Genomic DNA, 24,641 nt, shown 5'->3' with positions numbered 1-24,641 from the left:
TTAATGATAAGTCTCTATCTTATTTAGGGTTTCAAGGTGTCCAATATATAACTGGGAAGGGGGTTGCGGCGGCGCAGTAGAGGGTGAAGCCACCTCCCTGAAATTAGTTTTTGCAGGTTAGGATATCTGGTAAGGGGAGTGATACTTAGCAGTTTTTGTAGTGCTCTTTGCCGCCTCCTGCTGGCCAGGAGTGATATTCCCAACAGTAATTACTCAAGCTGTGGACTTACCATATCTTAGGAAAGAAAACAATATTGCAGACCTCTCTTACAAAGGGGGAAAGTACAATTACTATTACTGCTATAGAGTCACTCTGTATAGTACAATATATCTAACCTCAGATTTCACAAACTTGAGTAATTATAATGTGGGCCACTTTTGGACCCAGTCTCTCACCCTTTACATACTAAATTGTTGTAATTACATTATAGGCCTATCTTCCTGGGCCTTCCCTGCCCCCCCCCCCCTCCTATTACAGTGCATTCAAAACAATAGAAAAGGGCTAACGGCGCTCACACGTCTTTCTATATCAATATATAACTTTATTTGAATATAAACATTTAAAACTTGTCGACATTTCGGCTCCTTTATAGTTATTTCAATACATCGCTTCTTTACAAATTCACACTGACAAAAAAACTATATACAAATGATAATGGATAAAAAAAACTGTAGAGAAAGATAAAAACATCTGACAGCAGATTACAGAACAATGCAAAAGAAAGGTTAGAGCCAACAGCAATAAGGTTTAGGTTAAGGAATACGAACGACGGACGTAGGTACCAGGTAAACAGCTATGGGCGGGGCATGAAGCGTCGCTGGTGCACAACGTGTGGGGTACACACAAGCAGCTAGGGTTGCGCGCGCATAGGCCGTTGTTTGTGGGTGCGAGCCGCGCAGCTGCAGGACACGCGCTTTCCGTTTGTGTACCTTTCAGTCTCAAGTCTTTTTGGCAGCACAGTAAACGCTTCTCATACTTAACTGTATCTTTCCCCCTTACATAGTCGACCCCATGCTTGCAGCAAAGAAGCCAGAACCAAGTGGTAGCGGCGATAATGGGCCTGAATTACAGCCCCCAGCCTCGTCCTCATCGTCCTCTTCTTCTTCCTCTTCTTCCGTAGGGATCATGACCTCCCCCGACACCGGGGGCGCCCTGGAGCGAACACCGAGAAAGAAAGAAAGATCTTCCCCTGGGGGAGAGCATGGGCATGTATCCCATTCCGTACCCGGAATCATGGCCGGTGCTGACGGAGGGAACCAAGAGACCCCTGAGGGAAGGAGGACCAGCCGCAGGAAGAGAGCCAAGGTGGGTTACACACACTGGGTACAGCCTATCGTTAGAATGTCCCAATCCACGATGGACGGCACAGTGCCACAAATGCACAACGTGTATCTGGTTAAATAGCCCAATCGTATTTAAATTGTAACGTGATTAATACATTCCCTTCCAAACAGCTGGAAAGCTTTGCAGCACTCTATGGAAATCAAAAGTGTTAATTGACAAGTTATCTATGCAAATATACATTGTTATAACACAGTACTTTGGGAAACTGCTGCTCTACTTATAACAATGCCAAGTCTGACTTCGTATGGGAAGTTAGCATGCAATGGGTTAAACAATAAGTGTAACTATCACATAGGTAACTGAAGCTCATAGTTTTCTTACATTTGAGATACAATATATACAATTGAAATATATATATTATAATGGCAAAACTGAATAAAACTAACCATGAAGACTGAAAATAACTCCTTTTGAAAATTACCTCCTGGCTGGCAGAGATGGCTGCATTTCATTGTGGTAATCAGTTCCTTTTGGCATTTATGAGATTGGAGGCAATATTTGCTGGATGTTCTTATACCCAAATTTGTATTTATTTCAATGATTCTGATGATAAATGGCATTCTATTTTGAAACTATGGATAAGTGCATTTATAGTAATATTTTAAACCATACATAGAACAGTGCTTTTTGTACTCATGGATGATGATTGACATATTCTGCTCAGTGACTTTGAGAAAAGCAAACTGACAACATTATTTACGTTTGATGTATTTTGCAGCCCCCTCTTGTGAAAACTAGAGTATTTACATGATGATTACAAACATCACCTGTTATGAGCTGGCAGAGGTGGGGGTACTCAGTACTGGTGAGTACCCCCACAAAAAAGCCTTGCATAGATATAATTGTTAGCTTGAGTAATCAGCCTATAGCCTCCATTGCACACTGGTTCTTTGACAGGGCTGGCAAGCCTGTGATTTAACTTTTTTTTTTTTAATAAAAAAAAAAAGTGAATGTAAAGTTTGACGAATGTGTGCCCGGTTTTTAAAAAATCCTATTAAAAACAGGGGCACTTTCATTCGTCAAACTTTACATTTCACTTGTTTTGTTAAAATACCTTTTATTCTTGAAAGCCACTCCAGCGCTTCCCCCGCCCATTGCAAGTCTCTTCATATGTTAAAAATGACGAATCTGGCTTCCTCCAATCATGGCTTGACCTCAGGCAATGTTTGCTCTGGGGGGGGAGCCGTGATTGGAGGAAGCCGGATTCGTCATTGCTGACGTATTAAGAGGCTTGCGATGGAGCAGCTTTCAAGAATAAAAGGTAAGTATTTTAACAAAACAAGTGAAATGTAAAGTTTGGTGAATGAAAGTGCCCCTGTTTTTAATAGAATTTTTAAAATCGGGCACACATTCGTCAAACTTGACATTCACTTTAAGGCTACAGAGAAACACTAACATTTTCACTTTGAATATTCATATTTAAAGGACCAGTAAACCCACCAAATAATGTTATATAATTCTGCACATAGTGCAGAATTATATAATATTAGATTTATGCCCGCTTTCTAACTCAAAGTATGTCACAGATATTTTCCTACAAACATTTATTTTACAGACCGCAGCTCCTGGCTCTGAGTGGGACTTTTTTTTTCTTCTAAGCGCATTGGGCACGCTGTCTAGTCACAGCCGGCCTGATTGCGCCATTAAAATGAATGTAACTCGCTCCCGGTCTGGTAGCGGGAGAGAGCTACATTAAAAAAAAAAAACAGACCCGCTCAGTAGAGCCGGGAGCAGCGGTCAGTAAAATATATTTTTGTAGGGCAATATCTGTGACATACTTTGATTTAGAAGCGGGCGCTAACCTAATATTATATAATTCTGCACTATGTGCAGAATTGTATAACTTTATTTGGTGGGTTTACTGGCCCTTTAAACTAGTTTACATCATATATAGGGGTAAATATTTTGATGATTGCCCTATCTTTGTGAGATTACCCAGAATTACTTTTCATGCTATCCACATTGAAATGTCATGTGACAAGAATGATTTTAATGGCTGGCTTTGTGAAGGTTTTATTGTGCACCATCTGCTGTTGCAAACAAAGGGCCTGTGAGGGAACTCTTGCTCTTTACCAGAGTACCAAGTATACAATAACTTGCACTACTGCAAATGCTAACAAATGTTTGTTCCTGTAGAGCTTTAACAGTACTACTCAAGCATTTTGTTTGTAATAGAGAAATTAGTTTAGAAAACAAGTTAGGTCTTTGACAAAAACTCTGTTAACCTTCTGGTTTTGTTTCTCACAGCCTGATTCTTTTTTGGCCATATTTTCAATTAGATTGAAACCAAATGATATATTAAACAGTACACAAAATTAGTATTGGAGCCCAATTGAACTGTATCAGACAACCCTTTTTTTTTTACTCACAAATTATTTAAATATGCTCATTTAAAGCACTGCACAGTATTGTTTCCTAACACTAAATATATATGTGCATCTCCGTGTTTTCTAAATAATGTTTGCTTTTTCCTTGTGTATTTTTGACTTTACCTTACTTTAGTGAATTGAAATATGGATGTTGTTGCACGGCTTCCTGATTCAAAAAAAAAAAAAGATTCAGATAGAGCATGTAATTTTAATAGGCTAATTCAGATACTTTGAGACATAATACCAAGTTATCCTTGTCTGTTATTTGCCGTAATAAGTATTTTATTAATTCAAAGGCTCTAAATACAATACAAAACTTTCTAATACAATCCATTCCGCTACCTGGGTGAAATTAAGCCACTTCCTGACGTGGTATTTTTAGCACTGTCTTTCAATATACAAGACTCAGGAAGGAAAATTAACACTTAGATCACACCACAGTATATATTTAATAGTGGTGAATTTGACTCTATAATAGATCAGTGTGGTTTCCAATCGTACTTCCCAAATTGCAATTCCCTCTGCTCTTGTTTAATATAAATGTAAACCCTTTTGGGATACAAATAATTGACAAATAAACTAAATTAGAGGTAAACTGGGAATTAAACTCAACCCCAGAAATTCCACAAATTGGGAACTCTCATTTTGATCTATCACTAAAGGTGACAATAATTGGTTTCCACATATACAATACTATGCGCTATTAGCAATCCAACTCCTGATAGCCCTACCAACTCCTGATAGCCCTATACTATATTGTAATCCAGCAGTGGATCAAGAGAGGCAATAGTTCAACATACCTATTAACCCCGTTGTGCCCTATTTCGACTATAAACCTACTGAATGTTTCCGCAGCGTTACATTTTTATTAAATTTTTAATAAAAACTTGCTAGATCTACAGTGATACACAACCACGTTTCACTATATATGAACACCAGGGTCATATGTCTATGACCCTACTTTGTGTTTTTAATTCTTGAATGTGTGTGGTTTCTTGTTGTTTTCTTTTAAATTACCCAATAAAGGTTATATTTCTTTCATGTAATTAGCAAGAGTCCATGAGCTAGTGACGTATGGGATATACATTCCTACCAGGAGGGGCAAAGTTTCCCAAACCTTAAAATGCCTATAAATACACCCCTCACCACACCCACAATTCAGTTTTACAAACTTTGCCTCCGATGGAGGTGGTGAAGTAAGTTTGTGCTAGATTCTACGTTGATATGCGCTCCGCAGCAAGTTGGAGCCCGGTTTTCCTCTCAGCGTGCAGTGAATGTCAGAGGGATGTGAGGAGAGTATTGCCTATGTGAATGCAGTGATCTCCTTCTACGGGGTCTATTTCATAGGTTCTCTGTTATCGGTCGTAGAGATTCATCTCTTACCTCCCTTTTCAGATCGACGATATACTCTTATATATACCATTACCTCTGCTGATTCTCGTTTCAGTACTGGTTTGGCTTTCTACAAACATGTAGATGAGTGTCCTGGGGTAAGTAAATCTTATTTTCTGTGACACTCTAAAGCTATGGTTGGGCACTTTTTTATAAGTTCTAAATATATGTATTCAAACATTTATTTGCCTTGACTTAGAATGTTCAACTTTCCTTATTTTTCAGACAGTCAGTTTCATATTTGGGATAATGCATTTGAATTAATCATTTTTTCTTACCTTCAAAAATTTGACTCTTTTTTTCCCTGTGGGCTGTTAGGCTCGCGGGGGCTGAAAATGCTTCATTTTATTGCGTCATTCTTGGCGCGGATTTTTTTGGCGCAAAAATTCTTTTCCGTTTCCGGCGTCATACGTGTCGCCGGAAGTTGCGTCATTTTTTTGACGTTATTTTGCGCCAAAAATGTCGGCGTTCCGGATATGGCGTCATTTTTTGGCGCCAAAAGGCATTTCGGCGCCAAATAATGTGGGCGTCTTGTTTGGCGCTAAAAAAATATGGGCGTCGCTTTTGTCTCCACATTATTTAAGTGTCATTATTTATTGCTTCTGGTTGCTAGAAGCTTGTTCACTGGCATTTTTTTCCCATTCCTGAAACTGTCATTTAAGGATTTTGATCAATTTGCTTTATATGTTGTTTTTTCTATTACATATTGCAAGATGTTCTACGTTGCAACTGAGTCAGAAGTTACTTGAGGAAAATCACTACCCGGGGCTGGAGCTACCAAGCTAAGTGTATCTGCTATAAATTTTTGGTACCTGTTTCTCCAGCTGTTGTTTGTATTGCATGTCATGACAAACTTATTAATGCAGATAAAATTTCCTTTAGTACTGTTATATTACCTGTTGCTGTTCCGTCAACATTTAATTTTCAGAGTGTTCCTGATAAACATAAGAGATTTTATTTTTTAAATCCATTTAGAAGGCTATGTCTGTTATTTCTCCTTCTAGTTTACATAAAAGTCTTTTAAAACTTCTCTTTTTTTCAGATGAATTTTTAAATGAACATCATCGTTCTGATACTGATAATGGTTCTTCTGGTTCAGAAGTTTCTGTCTCAAAGGTTGATGCTGTTATATCTTTTTATTTGTTCAAGATGGAATTTATTCGTTCTTTATTTAAAGACGTATTAATTGCTTTAGATATAGAGGATTCTGGTCCTCTTGATACTAAATCTAAACGTTTAAATAGGGTTTTTTAAAATCTCCTGTATTTATTCCAGAAGTGTTTAATCTCCCTGATGCTTTTTCTGAAGTAATTTCCAGGGAATGGAATAATTTGGGTAATTCTTTTGCTCCTTCTAAACGTTTAAGCAATTATATTCTGTGCCATCTGACAGATTAGAGTTTTTTGGGACAAAATCCCTAAGGTTTGGGGCCGTCTCTATTCCTGCTAAAATGTACTTCTATTCTTACGGCAGATAGTACTAAATTTAAGGATCCTTTAGATAAGAAAATTGAATCCTTTCTAAGAAAAGTTTACTTATGTTTAGGTAATCTTCTTAGACCTGCTATATTTTTACCAGATGTTGCTGCAGCTTCATCTTTTTGGTTAGAAGTTTTAGCGCAACAAATAACAGATCATAATTTTATAGCATTATTTTTATTCTATAACATGCTAATAATTTTATTGGTGATACCATCTTTTGATATCATTTGAGTTGATGTCAGGTATATGTCTCTAGCTATTTTAGCTAGAAAAGCTTTATGGATTTAACTTGGAATGCTGATATGTCTTCTAAGTTAACTTTGTTTTTCCCTTTCTTTCCAGGGTAATATTCATTTTTTCGTTCTTTTTCTCATAATAAGGAACAAAAGCCTGATCCTTCATCCTCAGGAGCGGATTCAGTTTGGAAACTATTTCCAGTTTGGAATATATCCAAGCCTTATAGAAACCTATAGTCAGCTCCTAAGTACCCATGAAGGTGCGGCCCTTTTTTCCAGTTCAGCTGGTATGGGGCAGATTACGTTTTATTCAAAAGAGTTTGGATCAATTCCGTTCTCAATCTCTGGTTTCAGAACATTGTTTCAGAAAGGTACAGAATTGGCTTCAGTTAAGGCCTCCTGCTAAGAGATTTTTTTCTTCCCGTGTCCCAGTTAACACAGCAAGGCTCAGCATTTCTGAAATGTGTTTCAGATCTAGAGTTGGCTGGAGTAATTATGCCAGTTCCAGTTTTGGAACAGGGGCTAGGGTTTTATTTTATCTCTTCATTGTACCAAAGAAGGTCAATTCCTTCAGACCAGTTCCGGATCTATTGAATCGTTATGTATACCAACATTAAAGATGGTTTCTGTAGGACTATTCTGCCTTTTGTTTAGCAAGGGCATTTTATGTCTACAATAGTTTTGCAGGATGTGTATCTGCATATTCCGATTCATTCAGATCACTTTTAGTGTTTGAGATTCTCTTTTTAGACAAGCATTACCAGTTTTGTGGCTCTACTGTTTGGCCTAGCCTCAGTTCCAAGAATTTTTTTCAAAGATTCTCGGTGCCCTTCTTTCTGTATTCAGAGAACAGGGTTTTTTCCTTATTTGGACGATTATCTTGGTATTTGCTCAGTCTTCTCATTCAAAGAATCTCATGCGATTCGACTTGTGTTGTTTCTTCAAGATCATGGTTGGAGGATCAATTTACCAAAAGTTCATTGATTCCTCAGTCAAGGGTAACCTTTCTGGGTTTCCAGATAGATTCAGTGTCCATGACTCTGTCTTTAACAGACAAGAGACGTCTAAATTGTTTTCAGCTTGTCGAAACCTTCAGTCACAATCATTTCCTTCGGTAACCATATGCATGGAAATTCTAGGTCTTATGACTGCTGCATTGGACGCAATCCCCTTTGCTTGTTTTTCACATGCGACCTCTTCAGCTCTGTATGCTGAATCAATGGTGCAAGGATTACACAAAGATATTTCAATTTATATCTTTAAAACCGATTGTTCAACACTCTCTAACGTGGTGGACAGATCACCATCGTTTAATTCAGGGGGCTTCTTTTGTGCTTCCGACCTGGACTGTAATTTCAACAGATACAAGTCTCACAGGTTGGGGAGCTGTGTGGGGATCTCTGTCGGCACAAGGAGTTTGGGAATCTCAGGAGGTGAGATTACCGATAAATATTTTGGAACTCCGTGCAGTTTTCAGAGCTCTTCAGTTTTGGCCTCTTCTGTAGAGAGAATCGTTCATTTGTTTTCAGACAGACAATGTCACAACTGTGGCATACATCATCAAGGAGCGACTCGCAGTCCTCTGGCTATGAAAGAAGTATCTCAATTTTTTTGGTTTGGGCGGATTCCAGCTCCTGTCTAATCTCTGCGGTTCATATCCCAGGTGTAGACAATTGGGAAGCGGATTATTTCGGTCGCCAAACGTTGCATCCGGGCGAATGGTTCTTCACCCAGAGGTATTTCTTCAGGTTGTTCAAATGTGGGAACTTCCAGAAATAGATCTGATGGCGTCTCATCTAAACAAGAAACTTCCCAGATATCTGTCCAGATCCCGGGATCCTTAGGCGGAGGCAGTGGATGCATTATCACTTCCTTGGAAGTATCATCCTGTCTATATCTTTCCGCCTCTAGTTCTTCTTCCAAGAGTAATCTCCAAGATTCTGAAGGAATGCTCGTTCTGCTGGTAGCTCCGGCATGGCCTTACAGGTTTGGTATGCAGATCTTGTCCGGATGGCCTCTTGCCAGCCGTGGACTCTTCCGTTAAGACCAGACCTTCCGTCGCAAGGTCCTTTTTTCCATCAGGATCTCAAATCCTTAAATTTTAAGGTATGGAGATTGAACGCTTGATTCCTGGTCAAAGAGGTTTCTCTGACTCTGTGATTAATACTATGTTACAGGCTCGTAATTCTGTATCTAGAGAGATATATTTTAGAGTCTGGAAGACTTATATTTTTTGGTGTCTTTCTCATCTTTTTTCTTGGCATTCTTTTAGAATACCGAGAATTTTACAGTTTCTTCAGGATGGTTTAGATAAGGGTTTGTCTGCAAGTTCCTTGAAAGGACAAATCTCTGCTCTTTCTGTTCTTTTTCACAGAAAGATTGCTATTCCTGATATTTATTGTTTTATACAAGCTTTGGTTCGTATAAAACCTGTCATTCAGTCAATTTCTCCTCCTTGGAGTTTGAATTTGGTTCTGGGAGCTCTTCAAGCTCCTCCCTTTGAACCTATGCATTCATTGGTCATTAAATTACTTTCTTGGAAAAGTTTTGTTCCTTTTGGCCATCTCTTCTGCCAGAAGAGTTTCTGATTTATCTGCTCTTTCTTGTGAGTCTCCTTTTCTGAATTTTTATCAGGATGAGGCGGTGTTGCGAACTTCTTCTGAATTTTTACCTAAAGTTGTGTATTCCAACAACATTAGTAGAGAAATTGTGGTTCCTTCATTATGTCCTTATCCTAAGAATTCTAAGGAGAAATCTTTGCATTCTTTGGATGTTGTTAGAGCTTTGAAATATTATGTTGAAGCTACTAAGTCTTTCCGAAAGACTTCTAGTCTATTTGTTATCTTTTCCGGTTCTAGAAAAGGCCAGATAGCTTCTGCCATTTCTTTGGCATCTTGGTTGAAATCTTTAATTCATCTTGCCTATGTTGAGTCGGGTAAAACTCCGCCTCAGAGGATTACAGCTCATTCTACCAGGTCAGTTTCTACTTCCTGGGCGTTTAAGAATGAAGTTTCGGTTGATCACATTTGCAAAGTTGCAACTTGGTCCTCTGCATATTTTTACTAAATTCTACCATTTTGATGTAATTCCTTCTTCTGAAGCAGTTTTCGGTAGAAAAGTATTTCAGGCAGCAGTTTCAGTATGAATCTTCTGCTTATGTTTTTTATTATACTTTATTTTGGGTGTGGATTATTTTCAGCAGGAATTGGCTGTCTTTATTTTATCCCTCCCTCTCTAGTGACTCTTGTGTGGAAAGATCCACATCTTGGGTAGTCATTATCCCATACGTCACTAGCTCATGGACTCTTGCTAATTACATGAAAGAAAACATAATTTATGTAAGAACTTACCTGATAAATTCATTTCTTTCATATTAGCAAGAGTCCATGAGGCCCACCCTTTTTTGTGGTGGTTATGATTTTTTTTTTTGTATAAAGCACAATTATTCCAATTCCTTATTTTATATGCTTTCGCACTTTTTTATCACCCCACTTCTTGGCTATTCGTTAAACTGAATTGTGGGTGTGGTGAGGGGTGTATTTATAGGCATTTTAAGGTTTGGGAAACTTTGCCCCTCCTGGTAGGAATGTATATCCCATACGTCACTAGCTCATGGACTCTTGCTAATATGAAAGAAATGAATTTATCAGGTAAGTTCTTACATAAATTATGTTTTTAAAAAATATTTTCGCACTTCCTCTCCTAGGAGACCTTATTTCTTGTCCAATATCATAGCCGCCTTTGAATAGGGGATGAGTGCTATCCAGGTGTACAATCTATCAATCCTGTGATTGATATTGTTTTTTCTAAAAGTACCAGTACACAGCACCTTAGCCAATTTGGGAAATAGAGAATCTGGAATTTTCTATATACACAAATACATAGATTATTATTTTTTCCAGTGGACAATAGGCTACCCTAATCAGTAAATATCTGCAGTGCCATTAGTATTCTTGCTTTTTCTGTTTAATTTTAATAGGCCTCTAAATGTACCTCTTTTAGAAAATGTACTTATTTTTCTTGGTACCCTTTATTTTTAAAAGCATACTTAGGTAGGTTTAGGAGCAGCAATGCATTACTGTGAAGCTAACTGGATTGGTGGCTACACACATATATGCCTCTTGTCATTGATTTACCAGATTAGTTTAACAAAGTCCCAGTTGTGCATTCCTGAACTGGAGCTGAATTTGTGTTAAAACTTTTTTGCAGGGGTTAAACACAGATTTTGTATTACATTGCTTCTTGTGTATGACATATTGTTTTTCTTTTTGTACTTTTATGTTCCTTGAAAGTGGAAACATAGTTTCTCATTAAATGATTGTGTATGGCTATCTTTTTTCCTTTAAAGGGATAGTAAATTCAAATGTATACTTTCATGATTCAGATAGAGCATGTGATTTTTCATCAACTTTCCAATTTACTTCTATTATCAAATTGTCTTTGTTCTCTTGGTGTTTTGTTGAAGATTATCTAGGTAGGATTATAAGGTTGCTAAGGAGCATGCATGTGTCTTTAGCAGCTGTCAGCAGTGTTTGTTTATTGCAATGTTATACAGGTGAAACTTGAAAAATTAGAATATCGTGCAAAAGTTAATTTATTTCACTAATGCAACTTAAAAGGTGAAACTAATATATGAGACTCATTACATGCAAAGCAAGATAGTTCAAGTCGTGATTTGTCATAATTGTGATGATTATGGCTTACAGCTCATGAAAACCCCAAATCCACAATCTCAGAAAATTAGAATATTACATGCAATCAATAAAACAAGGATTGTACATAGAACAATATCGGACCTCTGAAAAGTATAAGCATGCATACTGTATGTACTCAGTACTTGGTTTGGGCCCCTTTTGCAGCAATTAGTGCCTCAATGTGGCATGGAAGCTATAAGCCTGTGGCACTGCTGAGGTGTTATGGAAGACCAGGATGCTTCAATAGCGGTCTTCAGCTCTTCTGCATTGTTCGGTTTCATGTCTCATCTTTCTCTTGGCAATGCCCCATAGATTCTCTATGGGGTTCATGTCAGGCGAGTTTGCTGGCCAATCAAGCACAGTAATCCCACGGTATTGAACCAGGTTTTGGTGCTTTTGGCAGTGTGGGCAGGTGCCAAGTCCTGCTGGAAAATGAAGTCGGCATCCCCATAGAGCTCGTCTGCGGAAGGAAGCATGAAGTGCTCCAAAATCTCCTGGTAGACGGCTGCGTTGACCCTGGACTTAATGAAGCACAGTGGACCAACACCAGCAGATAACATGGCTCCCCAAATCAACACAGACTGTGGAAACTTCACACTGGACTTCAAGCATCTTGCAGTGTATGCCTCTCCATTCTTCCTCCATACTCTGGGTCCTTGGTTTCCAAATTAAATGCAAAATTTGCTCTCATCAGAAAAGAGAACTTTGGACCACTGAGCAACAGACCAGGTCTGTTTTTCTTTAGCCCAGGTAAGACGCTTCTCATGCTTTGTTGTTCAGGAGTGACTTGACAAGAGAAATACGACATTTGAAGCCAATGTCCAGGATCCGTCTGTGTGTGGTGGCTCTTGATGCACTGACTCCAGCCTCAGTCCACTCCTTGTGAAAGTCCCCAACACTTTTGAATGGCCTTTCCCGGACAATCCTCTCCAGGCTGCGGTCATCCCTGCTGCTTGTGCACCTTTTTTTCTTCCACACTTTTCCCTTCCACATAACTTTCTATTAATGTGCTTTGATACAGCACTTTGGGAACATCCTACTTCTTTTGCAATTACCTTTTGAGGCTTTCCCTCCTTATGGAGGGTGGCAATGATGGTTTTCTGCACAACTGCTAGGTCAGCAGTCTTTCCCATGATTGTGATTCCTACTAAACCAGACTGAGACCATTTAAAGACTCGGGAACCCTTTGCAGGTGTTATGGCTTAATTAGCTGATTAGAGTGGGACACTTTGAGCCTAAAATATTGCACCTTTTTACAATATTCTAATTTTGTGGATTTGGGGTTTTCATGAGCTGTAAGCCATAATCATCACAATTATGACAAATCACGGCTTGAACTATCTTGCTTTGCATGTAATGAGTCTATCTCATATATTAGTTTCACCTTTTAAGTTGCATTAGTGAAATAAACTCTAATTTTTCAAGTTTCACATGTATATAGTTACAATGTTAAACTCTGCTGCCAGGTGGCTAGACATGTGCACGCTCCTGAGTTCTCTTAGGATTACTCTTTAATAAAATATAAGAACTAAGCAAAATTGATATCAGAAGAAAATTGGAAAGTTGTTTAAAATTGCACGCTCTATCCAATCCATTTTAAGTTTAATTTTGACATTTTTTTTAAATTTTTACTATCCCTTTAACCCCTTCCTGCTTGAACCTATTTGTCTACATCTGAACAAATTTCTGATGTAAACAAATAAGTAAAAAATGAAATTGCACGATCATTCATGCGGTCGCATAATTTCAATGATGGGATCGGGTCAGGGAGGAGTGCCTGGAGCTACGTCCTTCAGCCCACGATCCCATTTCGAAAGCTTCCATCGCTTTAGGACAGTGAAATGGCTAAGATGTCCCATGCCGTCCTAATGGCACTAAAGCCCAGTGCAGTTAGGACAGCGTGGAATGTCCTAATGGTGGGAATGTGCTAATCTGACTGAAATTTGTGGTTTTCCACTGCCCCCAGAGAGACTAGAGTGGATCCTTTAAAATCTTGAATCTAACTGTGCAGCATTCAATTGTTTTTGCTTGATCAGTGTAAGAACTCTCTCTCTAATTGAACACATGAAAGGAGATCAACACTCAAGGGTTTTAATTAGGTATGTCCTTGGACTGTGGAACAGTGATTTTACCAACAAAATGACTTTCAAATGCCTTTTTAAACCATTTTTAAAAAAAATGTATTTATTTTATACCAATTGATAGTCTTCCTACAAAATCCATGCAGATGACCCAAAATTCATTAGTGGGCTTTAAAAATATCCCCCTGTTAGGTTGGCGTTTACTGATAATTTATATGCAGTGTTATCATTGTGTTTATTATCTGGCCCCTGCTTGTAGCTTGAACCATGGTAGTATTTATCAGAAAAGGACCGCATGCCCCCCCCCCCAACGGCACATTATTTATGGTGACATATTTTGGCTCCGGTTCCACACTACTCCTCTGACTTTCCCAACTGGCAATAAAGTACCCACCCATAAGAATTATACTTGTGGCTGCAATTGGGCAGGAGCTTTTTTTCGGTAAACTGCAGCTGGCTTGTTGCTGTCTGCAAATAGTGTCTATAGGAGGTTTCTGCATGCCCAGAGACTAATTTCACATTTTACAATGAGCTTTTTTTTTCCCAAAATTTTTTTGCAGGTCATTTTGAAATGAAATTCAGTTTTAATTTAGGCAGTTACACTAAAGCACCAGCTCAAATGCATAGTTGATTAAAGGGGTAGTCTAGTCAAAATTAAACTTTCATGATTCAGATAGAGCATGCAATTTTAAGATACCAAGAGAACAAAAAAAAATTGATAATAGGAGTAAATTGGAAAGTAGCTTAAAGGGACAGTCAACACCAGAATTTTTGTTGTTTTAAAAGATAGATAATACCTTAATTACCAATTCCCCAGTTTTGCATAACCAACACAATTATAATTATACACGTTTTACCTCTGTAATTACCTTGTATCTAAGCCTCAGCAGACTGCCCCCTTATTTCAGTTCTTTTGACAGACTTGCATTTTAGCCAATCAGAGCTGTCTCCATGGTAAATTCACGTGCATGAGCTCAATGTTATCTATATGAAGCACGTGAACTAATGCCATCTAGTGGTGAAAAACTATCAAAATTCATTTTGATTAGAGGCGGCCTTGAAGGTATAAGAAATTAGCATATGAACCTCCTAGGTTTAGCTTTCAACAAAGAATACCAAAAGAACAAAGCAAAATTGGTGCTAAAAGTAAATTGGAAAGTTGTTTAAAATTACATGCCCTATTTGAAACATGAAAGTTTATTTTTTTTTTGGACTTGACTGTCCCTTTAAAAATGCTCTATCTGAATCATGAAAGTTTAATTTTGACTAGACTATTCCTTTAACTGAAGAATAAAGCGATTTTTAAATATTTTATAATTTATTGCATCAGTTGAAAATTGGATTGCAAATTAGCTCCAGAGATAGTTGTTAGGTTTTTCAAATGTCTTTTGAATAAATGTGTTTCCTTTGCTCTAACATCACATATTTATGATGTAAACATGTAGTAATAATATAGGTGCATTGCTCACATGAATCTTACATTCAAGAGTCACAGCTTTGCAGACCTGAGAGAGGCTAGGTTGCGGAGTTGAAACATTTTCCTGAGAGCCATCAATCAATGCGCTGCTGCTTTTCAGCGCTGCTATGAATTTGACTGTTCTCTTAAAACATCGCTTTGCTTTGGCTGCATTGTGTTAAGGAAAACTTACACTGTGCAGCCATGGACAGCTCTGTTTGAAGAGAACAGCCCAATGTTGAGCAGAGTGAAAGCACTAACAGTTCCTGCATGTGTCTTGTTCTGAGTTCAGTTTCAAGAGAAACTAGCTCCCAGGATAAAATTCCAAAATGGGCATCCCAAGAAGAGATTTTTTTTTCTAAAGTATAACCTCCCTCATAATTTTTATGTCTCTGGTCATATAAATATTTCCACTTTGGAAGTTAAAACTAATACACACATTTTTGTAATTAAAAAAAAAACAACAACAAAAAAAACACTTTTTTATTCCAGGCTTTTTAAGTTTTTATTATTTGAGCTATACATGTATATACAGATATGTAGACTAAATATTGATATTTATGTGCATGGGAGTTTTTTCAAGGAAGGTTTTCTGTTATTACCACAACTGTGATTCTTTTCTTCTATAAGATACGACGAGTCCACGGATTCATCCTTTACTTGTGGGATATTATCCTCCTGCTAACGGGAAGTGGCAAAGAGCACCACAGCAGAGCTGTCTATATAGCTCCTCCCTTAACTCCACCCCCCAGTTATTCTCTTTGCCTACTCTAAGTACTAGGAAGGGTAAAGTGAAAGAGGTGATAAAATGTTAGTTTTTATTTTCTTCAAGCAAGAGTTTTTTATTTTAAATGGTACCGGTGTGTACTATTTTCTCTCAGGCAGCAGATGGATGAAGACTTCTGCCTGGAGGCTGATGATCTTAGCATTTGTCACTAAGATCCAGAGCAGTTCCCACAGAATGCCTGAGGAGTACTTAAGAAACTTCAGTGTGAGGAACGTTTTTCATGCTATATAGCAGTGAGGTATGTTCAGTCATTTTTTTTCTGGAGAGCCTGTGTGGCTGACAGTATCCCCATGAGGGTAAGGGTAAACAGTAATCCTAACAGAAGAGGGGTATTACTAAGCTTGCATATAGGGGCTAAGAAAAATGGTTGACACTGAGTTTGAATGTTTGTGGGTAAACGTTTATTTCACTGGGAGTGCTGATAATGTTTTTTGGCATGAACGTTTTTATTGCTTTCATGAGAGGGTACACTTTGCTTCCTTTTGGGTATAAGAACCCACATGGCTAGTTTGAGACCGCTCTGGTGTGGTTCATTAGGGCTGAGACACATCGAGTGAGATGGGCGGGGCCTATTTTCGCGCCTCAGTTGCACAGTTGTATTTGACAGGCAAGCAGCAAGCTCCAACTACGGTGGGCACTTGTGAGAGTATTGGGCCAAATCGAAGCTTTCCCTGTTTTTCCAGATCCCTGAGGGCAGGTAGGAGCCACAGCAGGGCTGTGGCAAGGTGCAGGGGGTGTTTTTACCGGATTTAAAGGTTGTTTAATTATCCGGTTTTTACAGTAAGGGTTAAGTGTTCCTTTCCTTGTGGGGCAAACTTAGCTGCATAAGTTAAATACTTATACAAAAAGTTTAAATGATTGGATTATTTTAAAGCAGTTTTGCAAAACGTGTATGCTTTTTTTTTTCTCTTAAAGGCGCAGTACCGTTTTTTTTTTAAAGATATTTTAAAGGGATGGTAAACTCAGTATCGTTTGAATTTGTAATTTGGATTGTCATACTCTATATTAATGTCCTGTGCAATTTCCATCTAAACACGAAATAGCTGTTTACCTTTTATTTTTCATATACAGAATGTCTCTGTTCCGTAAATTTGCCAGCCCACCGTGACGTCACATTGATTTCCCCTGCCTGTGCCCAATCATCTCTCCAGTCGCTAGACAGGCTGTTAGCAATATAACCGTTAGCGCATGCGCAATTACGATCATTCCCGACGATACTACCAACCAATAAAAAGCATTAAAATCCGGATAAGACTTTGCGCATGCACAGTCCATTTCACGCATGCGTCTTATGTCAGTTTTCACACGGCACTCTCTGCACTCGAAAGTAAGGAATGTATTGTATACTTTTACTTTAGGATACATTCCTTACTTGAAGCAGTGCCAGTAAGTACATCACACTAATTTCTAGTGTCACTATGTTTGTTCTGAAAATAAATTATATTCGATCTAAGTCGTGAACGAGCACTACGGATGACGTAAGGAGAGGGAGGAGAGAGGAGTAAATAGAAAGTTTGGTTACGGACATGTAAGAGGGGCGGAGCGAGGCGAGGAGCTGTGTTGCAAACTTGAGAACAAAATAAGAGTAAGATTACTGATAATTTACATTTGAAAATGAAAAAGTAATAATGCGGTTTGATATTACATAACATTAACAATGTAAATATGTCATTTACAAATAAAAGAGTTTACCATCACTTTAAAGATATAAAGTTATTTTTTCACTAAAAATGTTTTCAAGCCTGTTTGTGGTCATTACTAGCCTGTTTAACATGTCTGACATTGAGGAAAGCCAATGTTCAATGTGTTTGGAAGTCATTGTGGAACCCCTACTTAAAATGTGTCCCTCATGCACTGAAAGGGCAATAAATTGCAAAGAACATATTTTAGCTTATAAAAGTATGTCGCCGGATGATTCTCAGTCAGAAGAGAATCAGGTTATGCCATCTAATTCTCCCCAAGTGTCGCAACCATTAACGCCCGCACAAGCGACGCCAAGTACTTCTAGTGCGTCTAATTCTTTCACCCTGCAAGATATGGCTGCAGTTATGAATACTACTCTCACAGAGGTTTTATCTAAGCTGCCTGGGTTGCAGGGGAAGCGCAGTAGATCCGGTGTGAGAGTAAATGCTGAGCCCTCTGACGCTTTATTAGCCATCTCCGATGTACCCTCACAATGTTCTGAGTTGGGGGTGAGGGAATTGCTGTCTGAGGGAGAGCTTTCTGTTTCAGATAAGATGTTCCCTCAAACAGACTCGGATATGACGGCTTTTAAATTTAAGCTAGAACACCTCCGCTTGTTGCTCAGGGAGGTTTTAGCGTCTCTGGATGATTGTGACCCTATTGTAATTCCACCAGAGAAATTGTGTAAAATGGATAGATATCTAGAGGTTCCTGCTTACACTGTTTTTCCGGTCCCTAAGAGGATTTCGGACATTGTTGCTAAGGAGTGGGATAGACCAGGTATTCCGTTTTCTCCCCCTCCTACTTTTAAGAAAATGTTTCACATATCAGACACCATTCGGGATTCGTGGCAGACGGTCCCTAAGGTGGAGGGAGCTATTTCTACCCTGGCTAAGCATACAACTATACCTATTGAGGACAGTTGTGCTTTCAAAGATCCCATGGATAAAAAATTAGAGGGTCTTCTGAAGAAAATATTTGTTCATCAGGGTTTTCTTCTGCAACCTATAGCGTGCATTGTTCCTGTAACTACTGCAGTTGCGTTTTGGTTCGAGGCTCTTAAGGTTGAGACCCCATTAGATGATATTCTGGATATAATTAGGGCTCTCAAGCTAGCTAATTCTTTCATTACAGATGCCGCTTTTCAACTGGCTAAATTAGCGGCAAAGAATTCAGGTTTTGCCATTTTAGCGCATAGAGCGTTATGGCTTAAGTCCTGGTCTGCTGATGTGTCGTCAAAATCTAAGCTTTTAGTCATTCCTTTCAAGGGTAAGACCCTATTCCGGCCTGAACTGAAAGAGATCATTTCAAACATCACTGGAGGAAAAGGCCATGCCCTTCCTCATGATAAGACAAATATGAGGACCAAACAAAATAATTTTCGTTCCTTTCGAAACTTCAAAGGTGGTCCCTCTACCTCCTCCCCTGCTGCAAAGCAGGAGGGGAATTTTGCTCAATCCAAGTCAGTCTGGAGACCTAACCAGACTTGGAACAAAGGTAAACAGGCCAAGAAGCCCGCTGCTGCCACCAAGACAGCATGAAGGGGCAGCCCCCGATCCGGGACCGGATCTAGTAGGGGGCAGACTTTCTCTCTTTGCTCAGGCTTGGGCAAGCGACGTTCAGGACTCCTGGGCTTTAGAAATCTTGACCCAGGGGTATCTTCTAGACTTCAAAGATTCTCCTCTAAGGGGGAGATTTCATCTTTCACGGTTGTCTGTAAACCAGACAAAAAGAGAGGCGTTCTTATGCTGTGTAGAAGACCTATATACCATGGGAGTAATCTGCCCAGTTCCAAAAGCAGAACAGGGGCAGGGGTTTTACTCCAATCTGTTTGTGGTTCCCAAAAAAGAGGGAACCTTCAGACCAATATTAGATCTCAAGATCCTAAACAAATTCCTCAGAGTCCCATCCTTCAAGATGGAGACCATTCGGACTATTTTGCCAATGATCCAGGAGGGTCAATATATGACCACCGTGGATTTAAAGGATGCATATCTTCACATTCCTATCCACAAAGATCATCACCAGTTCCTCAGGTTCGCTTTCCTGGACAAGCATTACCAGTTTGTGGCTCTTCCTTTCGGGTTGGCCACAGCTCCCAGAATTTTCACAAAAGTGCTAGGGTCCCTTCTGACGGTTCTAAGGCCGCGGGGCATAGCAGTGGCGCCTTATCTGGACGATATCTTAATTCAGACGTCAACTTACCAACTAGCCAAATCTCACACTGACATTGTGTTGGCTTTTCTAAGATCTCACGGGAAGGTGAATGTAAAAGAGAATTCACTTATCCCCCTCACAAGAGTTCCATTCCTGGGAACTCAGATTCGGCAGACATGAAAATTTTTCTGACGGAGGTCAGGAAATCAAAGATTTTAACCACATGCCGAGTTCTTAATTCCATTCCTCAGCTGTCAGTGGCTCAGTGTATGGAGGTAATCGGACTAATGGTAGCGACAATGGACATAGTTTCGTTTGCTCGCTTGCATCTCAGACCACTGCAACTATGCATGCTCAAACAGTGGAATGGGGATTATGCAAATTTATCTCCTCAGATAAATCTGGATCAAGAGACCAGAGACTCTGTGGACTCAGGAGGAGGCTCTCCTCCCGATAAATATTCTAGAACTGAGAGCGATATTCAACGTGCTTCAGGCGTGGCCTCAGCTGGCTTCGGCCAGATTCATAAGATTCCAGTCGGACAGCCTCAAAGTCTGTCACTAGGAAAATTTATCATAAGATATGGCATAAATATCTTTTTTTGGTGTGAATCCAAAGGCTACTCGTGGAGTAAGATCAGGATTCCTAGGATTTTGTCCTTTCTCCAAGAAGGATTGGAGAAGTGGTTATCAGCTAGTTCCCTAAAGGGACAGATATCTGCTTTATCAATTTTACTGCACAAGCGTCTGGCAGATGTTCGACGTTCAGTCGTTTTGTCAGGCTTTGGTTAGAATCAAGCCTGTGTTTAAACCTGTTGCTCCGCCATGGAGTTTGAATTTAGTTTTTAAAGTTCTTCAAGGGGTTCAGTTTGAACCTATGCATTCCATAGATATTAAGCTTCTATCTTGGAAAGTTCTGATTTTAGTTGCTATCTCTTCGGCTCGAAGAGTTTCTGAACTATCTGCATTGCAATGCGACTCGCCTTATCTTGTTTTTCATTCTGATAAGGTGGTTTTGCGTACCAAACCTGGATTCCTTCCTAAGGTTGTTACTAATAAGAATATTAATCAGGAAATTGTTGTTCCTTCCCTGTGTCCTAATCCTTCCTCTAAGAAGGAGCGTCTGATGCACAACTTGGACGTGGTTTGTGCTTTGAAGTTTTACTTGCAAGCGACCAAAGATTTCCGTCAAACATCTTCTCTGTTTGTTGTCTATTCTGGAAAACGTAGAAGTCAAAAAGCTACAGCTACCTCTTTCTTTTTGGCTGAAAAGCATCATCCGTTTGGCATACAAGACTGCTGGACAGCAGCCTCCTGAAAGAATTACAGCTCACTCTACTAGAGCGGTGGCTTCCACGTGGGCTTTTGAAAATGATGCTTCTGTTGAACAGATTTGTAAGGCTGCGACTTGGTCTTCGCTTCATACTTTTTCCAAATTTTCCAAATTTGATACTTTTGCTTCTTCGGAGGCTATTTTTGGGAAAAAAGTTCTTCAAGCAGTGGTGCCTTCTGTTTAGCCATCTGTCTTGTCCCTCCCATTCATCCGTGTCCTGTAGCTTTGGTATTGTATCCCACAAGTAAATGATGAATCTGTGGACTAGTCGTATCTTATAGAAGAAAAGTAAATTTATGCTTACCTGATTAATTTCTTCTATGATACGACGAGTCCACGGCCCGCCCTGCCAATTTAAGACAGATTATATTTTTTTGATTTAAAACTTCAGTCACCTCTGCACTTTTTTAGTTTCTCCTTTTTCTTCCTGTACCTTTGGTTGAATGACTGGGGGGTGGCGTTAAGGGAGGAGCTATATAGACAGCTCTGCTGTGCTGCTCTTTGCCACTCCCTGTTAGCAGGAGGATAATATCCCACAAGTAAAGGATGAATCCGTGGACTCGTCGTATCATAGAAGAAATTAATTTATCAGGTAAGCATAAATTTACTTTTTTTTTTTTATAGCTCTAGACAGTTGCTGGCTAAGATGCAGTCCCCCCCCCCCGCCTTTTGTGTGTGTGTGTATAGGTTGAGGCTCCAAACCAAAGTCACACACTAATACTGTTTCACTGACAGAGACTGCAAGCTGAACTGGATACTCAGCAGTGAGCACATAACGTTGTCAGCCATCCACTCTTAGTGGCACACTGTAAAACAGCACACACAGGGCACCTTAGCTTGCTCCACTGTCTTGACTGACTTGTTCATGCAAATTGGTTAGGCTGTGTATTTGGAGCGTTCAGCAGGCTGCACTTAAAGTTTTTAAAGTGAATGTCAATTTTGATGCTAAAGTGCCCGCTTTTTAAAAATTCGATTAAAAACAGGGGCGCTTTAATTCATAAAAATTTACATTTCACTCCTGTTGAGGAAAAAAAAACTTACCTTTTTAATCGTCACAGCAGCTCCAGCTTCCTCCGGTCGTTGGAAGCCATTTCTGACGTCAGAAATGATGGATAGGTCATCCTCCAATTACGGCTTCCCCCCCCGCGGGAATCAGTGTCTGATTCAACGCCGTGATTGGAGGAAGCCGGATTCCTCATTTTAGACCCAGGAAGAGGCTTTGCGACGGGCGGAGGAAGCTGGAGCTGCTGTCAAGATTAAAAGTTGTTGTTGTTTTTTTTTTTCTCAACAGGAGTAAAATGTAAATTTTGATGTATTAAAGTACCCCTGTTTTTGATCGAATTTTTAAAAACCGGGCACAATATATTGCTAAGTTGTTTCATTACATATAACTAAACATTTTATATAAAACTCCCAAGGTGTGTACTGTCTGATTAAAGGGACACTGCTATAAAATTGGTTTTCCCTTAATGACTTGTTATACCTACTGAAGAGATGGGGAAAACCATTCTTTTCTCCTAGGCTTATTTTTGTTTTTGGACTAACTTTTCTTATGACCTATTGTTTTCAAGCATATGTCTATATAAATTGGCTGAGCCTGCACGTAAAGTAGGCCTCTATTTATATCTCTTTAAACATGCAGGCTTATCATTGGCTTTTAAAAAGCTAGTAATGGCTGGAGTTTTAATTAGCACAACCTGTTATTTCAGATACAAAAATGTCTCCTACACACCACTAAGGTTAATTAGATCTATGGTCTCATTTTTATACAGCTTTTCTATAGAGAATGTCAGTATAGGTGTGGTTTCAACAAGCAAAAACGATTGTTTTGAACAGCAAAATGTAATGAGAATATTTGCAAACAATTAAATACACCCCAGCAGGTAAAATGGACAATTGGTGACACTACAGGGAAGACAATATTAGAGTACAATGTTCCTTTAAGTGACAAAGTGTATGTTTTGCAGGTGGAATACAGAGAGATGGATGAAAGTCTTGCCAATCTGTCAGAAGATGAATACTATTCAGAAGAAGAAAGAAATGCAAAAGCTGAAAGGGAGAGAAAAGTACCTCCACCACCTCCTCAAGCTCCCCCGGAGGAAGAAAATGACAGTGAACCAGAGGAGCCTTCCGGTAGGTCAATGTAATTTTTCTCCTGTGTGGAGCATTTTGTCTTTCATAAACTGCAAAGAGAGCTTAATTTCCTTCTATTGGCAAGAACATGGAATTACTCTACCTGGCCACCAGGAGGATGCAAAGACACCCCAACAAGACTATAAATATCCCTACCACTTCCTCTACCCTCCCAGTAGTTCTTTGCCTTGGAGCCTAAATTTTGTTCTCAAGGTTCTTCAGAGGGCTCTGTTTGAGTCCCTGCATGCTGATGATATTAAAGGGACAGTCTAGTCCAAAACAAACTTTCATGATTCAGATAGAGCATGTAATATTAAACAATTTTCCAATTTACTTTTATCACCAATTTTGCTTTGTTCTCTTGGTATTCTTAGTAGAAAGCTTAACCTAGGAGGTTCATATGCTAATTTCTTAGACCTTGAAGGCCGCATCTTAAGAATACATTTTAACAGGTTTTTCACCACTAGAGGGTGTTAGTTCATGTGTTTCATATAGATAACACTGTGCTCATGCACGTGAAGTTACCTGGGAGCTATCACTGATTGGCTAAACTGCAAGTCTGTCAAAAGAACTGAAATAAAGGGGCAGTTTGCAGAGGCTTAGATACAAGATAATCACAGAAGTAAAAAATATATAAATATAACTGTGTTGGTTATGCAAAACTGGGGAATGGGTATAAAAAGGGATTATCTATCTTTTAGAACAAAAACAATTCTGGTGTAGACTGTCCCTTTAAGGTGGTTTTCCTATTGGCTATTTCCTCTGCTCGCAGAGTATCCGCTTTGATGTGTGATCCTCTGTATCTGGTGATCCATCAGTATAAGTCTGTGTTGAGGACTCAGCTTGGCTTTCTACCTAAGGTAGTAAATACTTGCAACATCAACCAGGAGATTGTGGTTCCTTCACTTTGTCCTAATCGGTTATCCTCCAAAGAGAGACTGTTACATAATTTGGATGTGGTCAGAGCGTTGAAGTTCTACCTTCACGCTTCTAAGGCATTTTGTTTTGTCAATCTTCTTATGCATCCTATATACTGGTAAGCGCAAGGGGGTAGAAGGCCTCAGCTCTAACCATTTCCTTTTGGTTTTTGATTCGAATGGCGTTTTTGATTCGAATGGTGGGTCAAGAGCCCCCTTCAAGAATCACAGCACATTCCACTCGTGCAGAGTCTACAACTTGGGCCCTAAAAAATGAGGTCTCAGTTGCACAGATTTGCAAGGCTGCAACTTGTCCTTCATTGCACACTGCCACAAAGTTCTATAAATTTGTTTTTGCCTCGGCAGAGGCATCTTTTGGGAGAAGGGTTCTACAAGCGGTGGTGCCTTGTAATTAGGACTGCCCTTCGCTCCCGAACATTTGTGAACTCCGCAGCTTGGGTATTGGTTTCCCATAGGTTCAGAATTTTCTCGTGGACTCACTGCCAATAGAAGGAAAATAAAATGTATGCTTATCTTGGCAATCCCCGACCCTGCCCAAATGTTAAATGTGTAGTGAT

At 39.3% G+C, this 24,641-nt stretch overlaps 1 protein-coding gene across 2 annotated transcripts in view; it reads left to right on the top strand.

The window, feature by feature from the left end:
* The first annotated feature begins 867 nt into the window (after positions 1 to 867).
* The window catches only part of KDM1A (lysine demethylase 1A), a 184,878-nt gene continuing 161,104 nt past the window's right edge, over positions 868 to 24,641 (top strand). For both annotated transcript variants that reach the window (XM_053707204.1, XM_053707203.1), the window contains exons 1-2: positions 868 to 1,306; positions 22,981 to 23,146. In XM_053707204.1, the coding sequence (XP_053563179.1) occupies positions 1,013 to 1,306; positions 22,981 to 23,146 (460 nt within the window). In that variant the 5' untranslated portion in view covers positions 868 to 1,012. The remainder of the gene's footprint in view (positions 1,307 to 22,980; positions 23,147 to 24,641) is intronic.

Source organism: Bombina bombina, chromosome 3 (genome assembly GCF_027579735.1).
Source record: "Bombina bombina isolate aBomBom1 chromosome 3, aBomBom1.pri, whole genome shotgun sequence".
NCBI lineage: Eukaryota > Metazoa > Chordata > Amphibia > Anura > Bombinatoridae > Bombina > Bombina bombina.
This window is presented reverse-complemented; position numbering and strand designations above follow the sequence as displayed.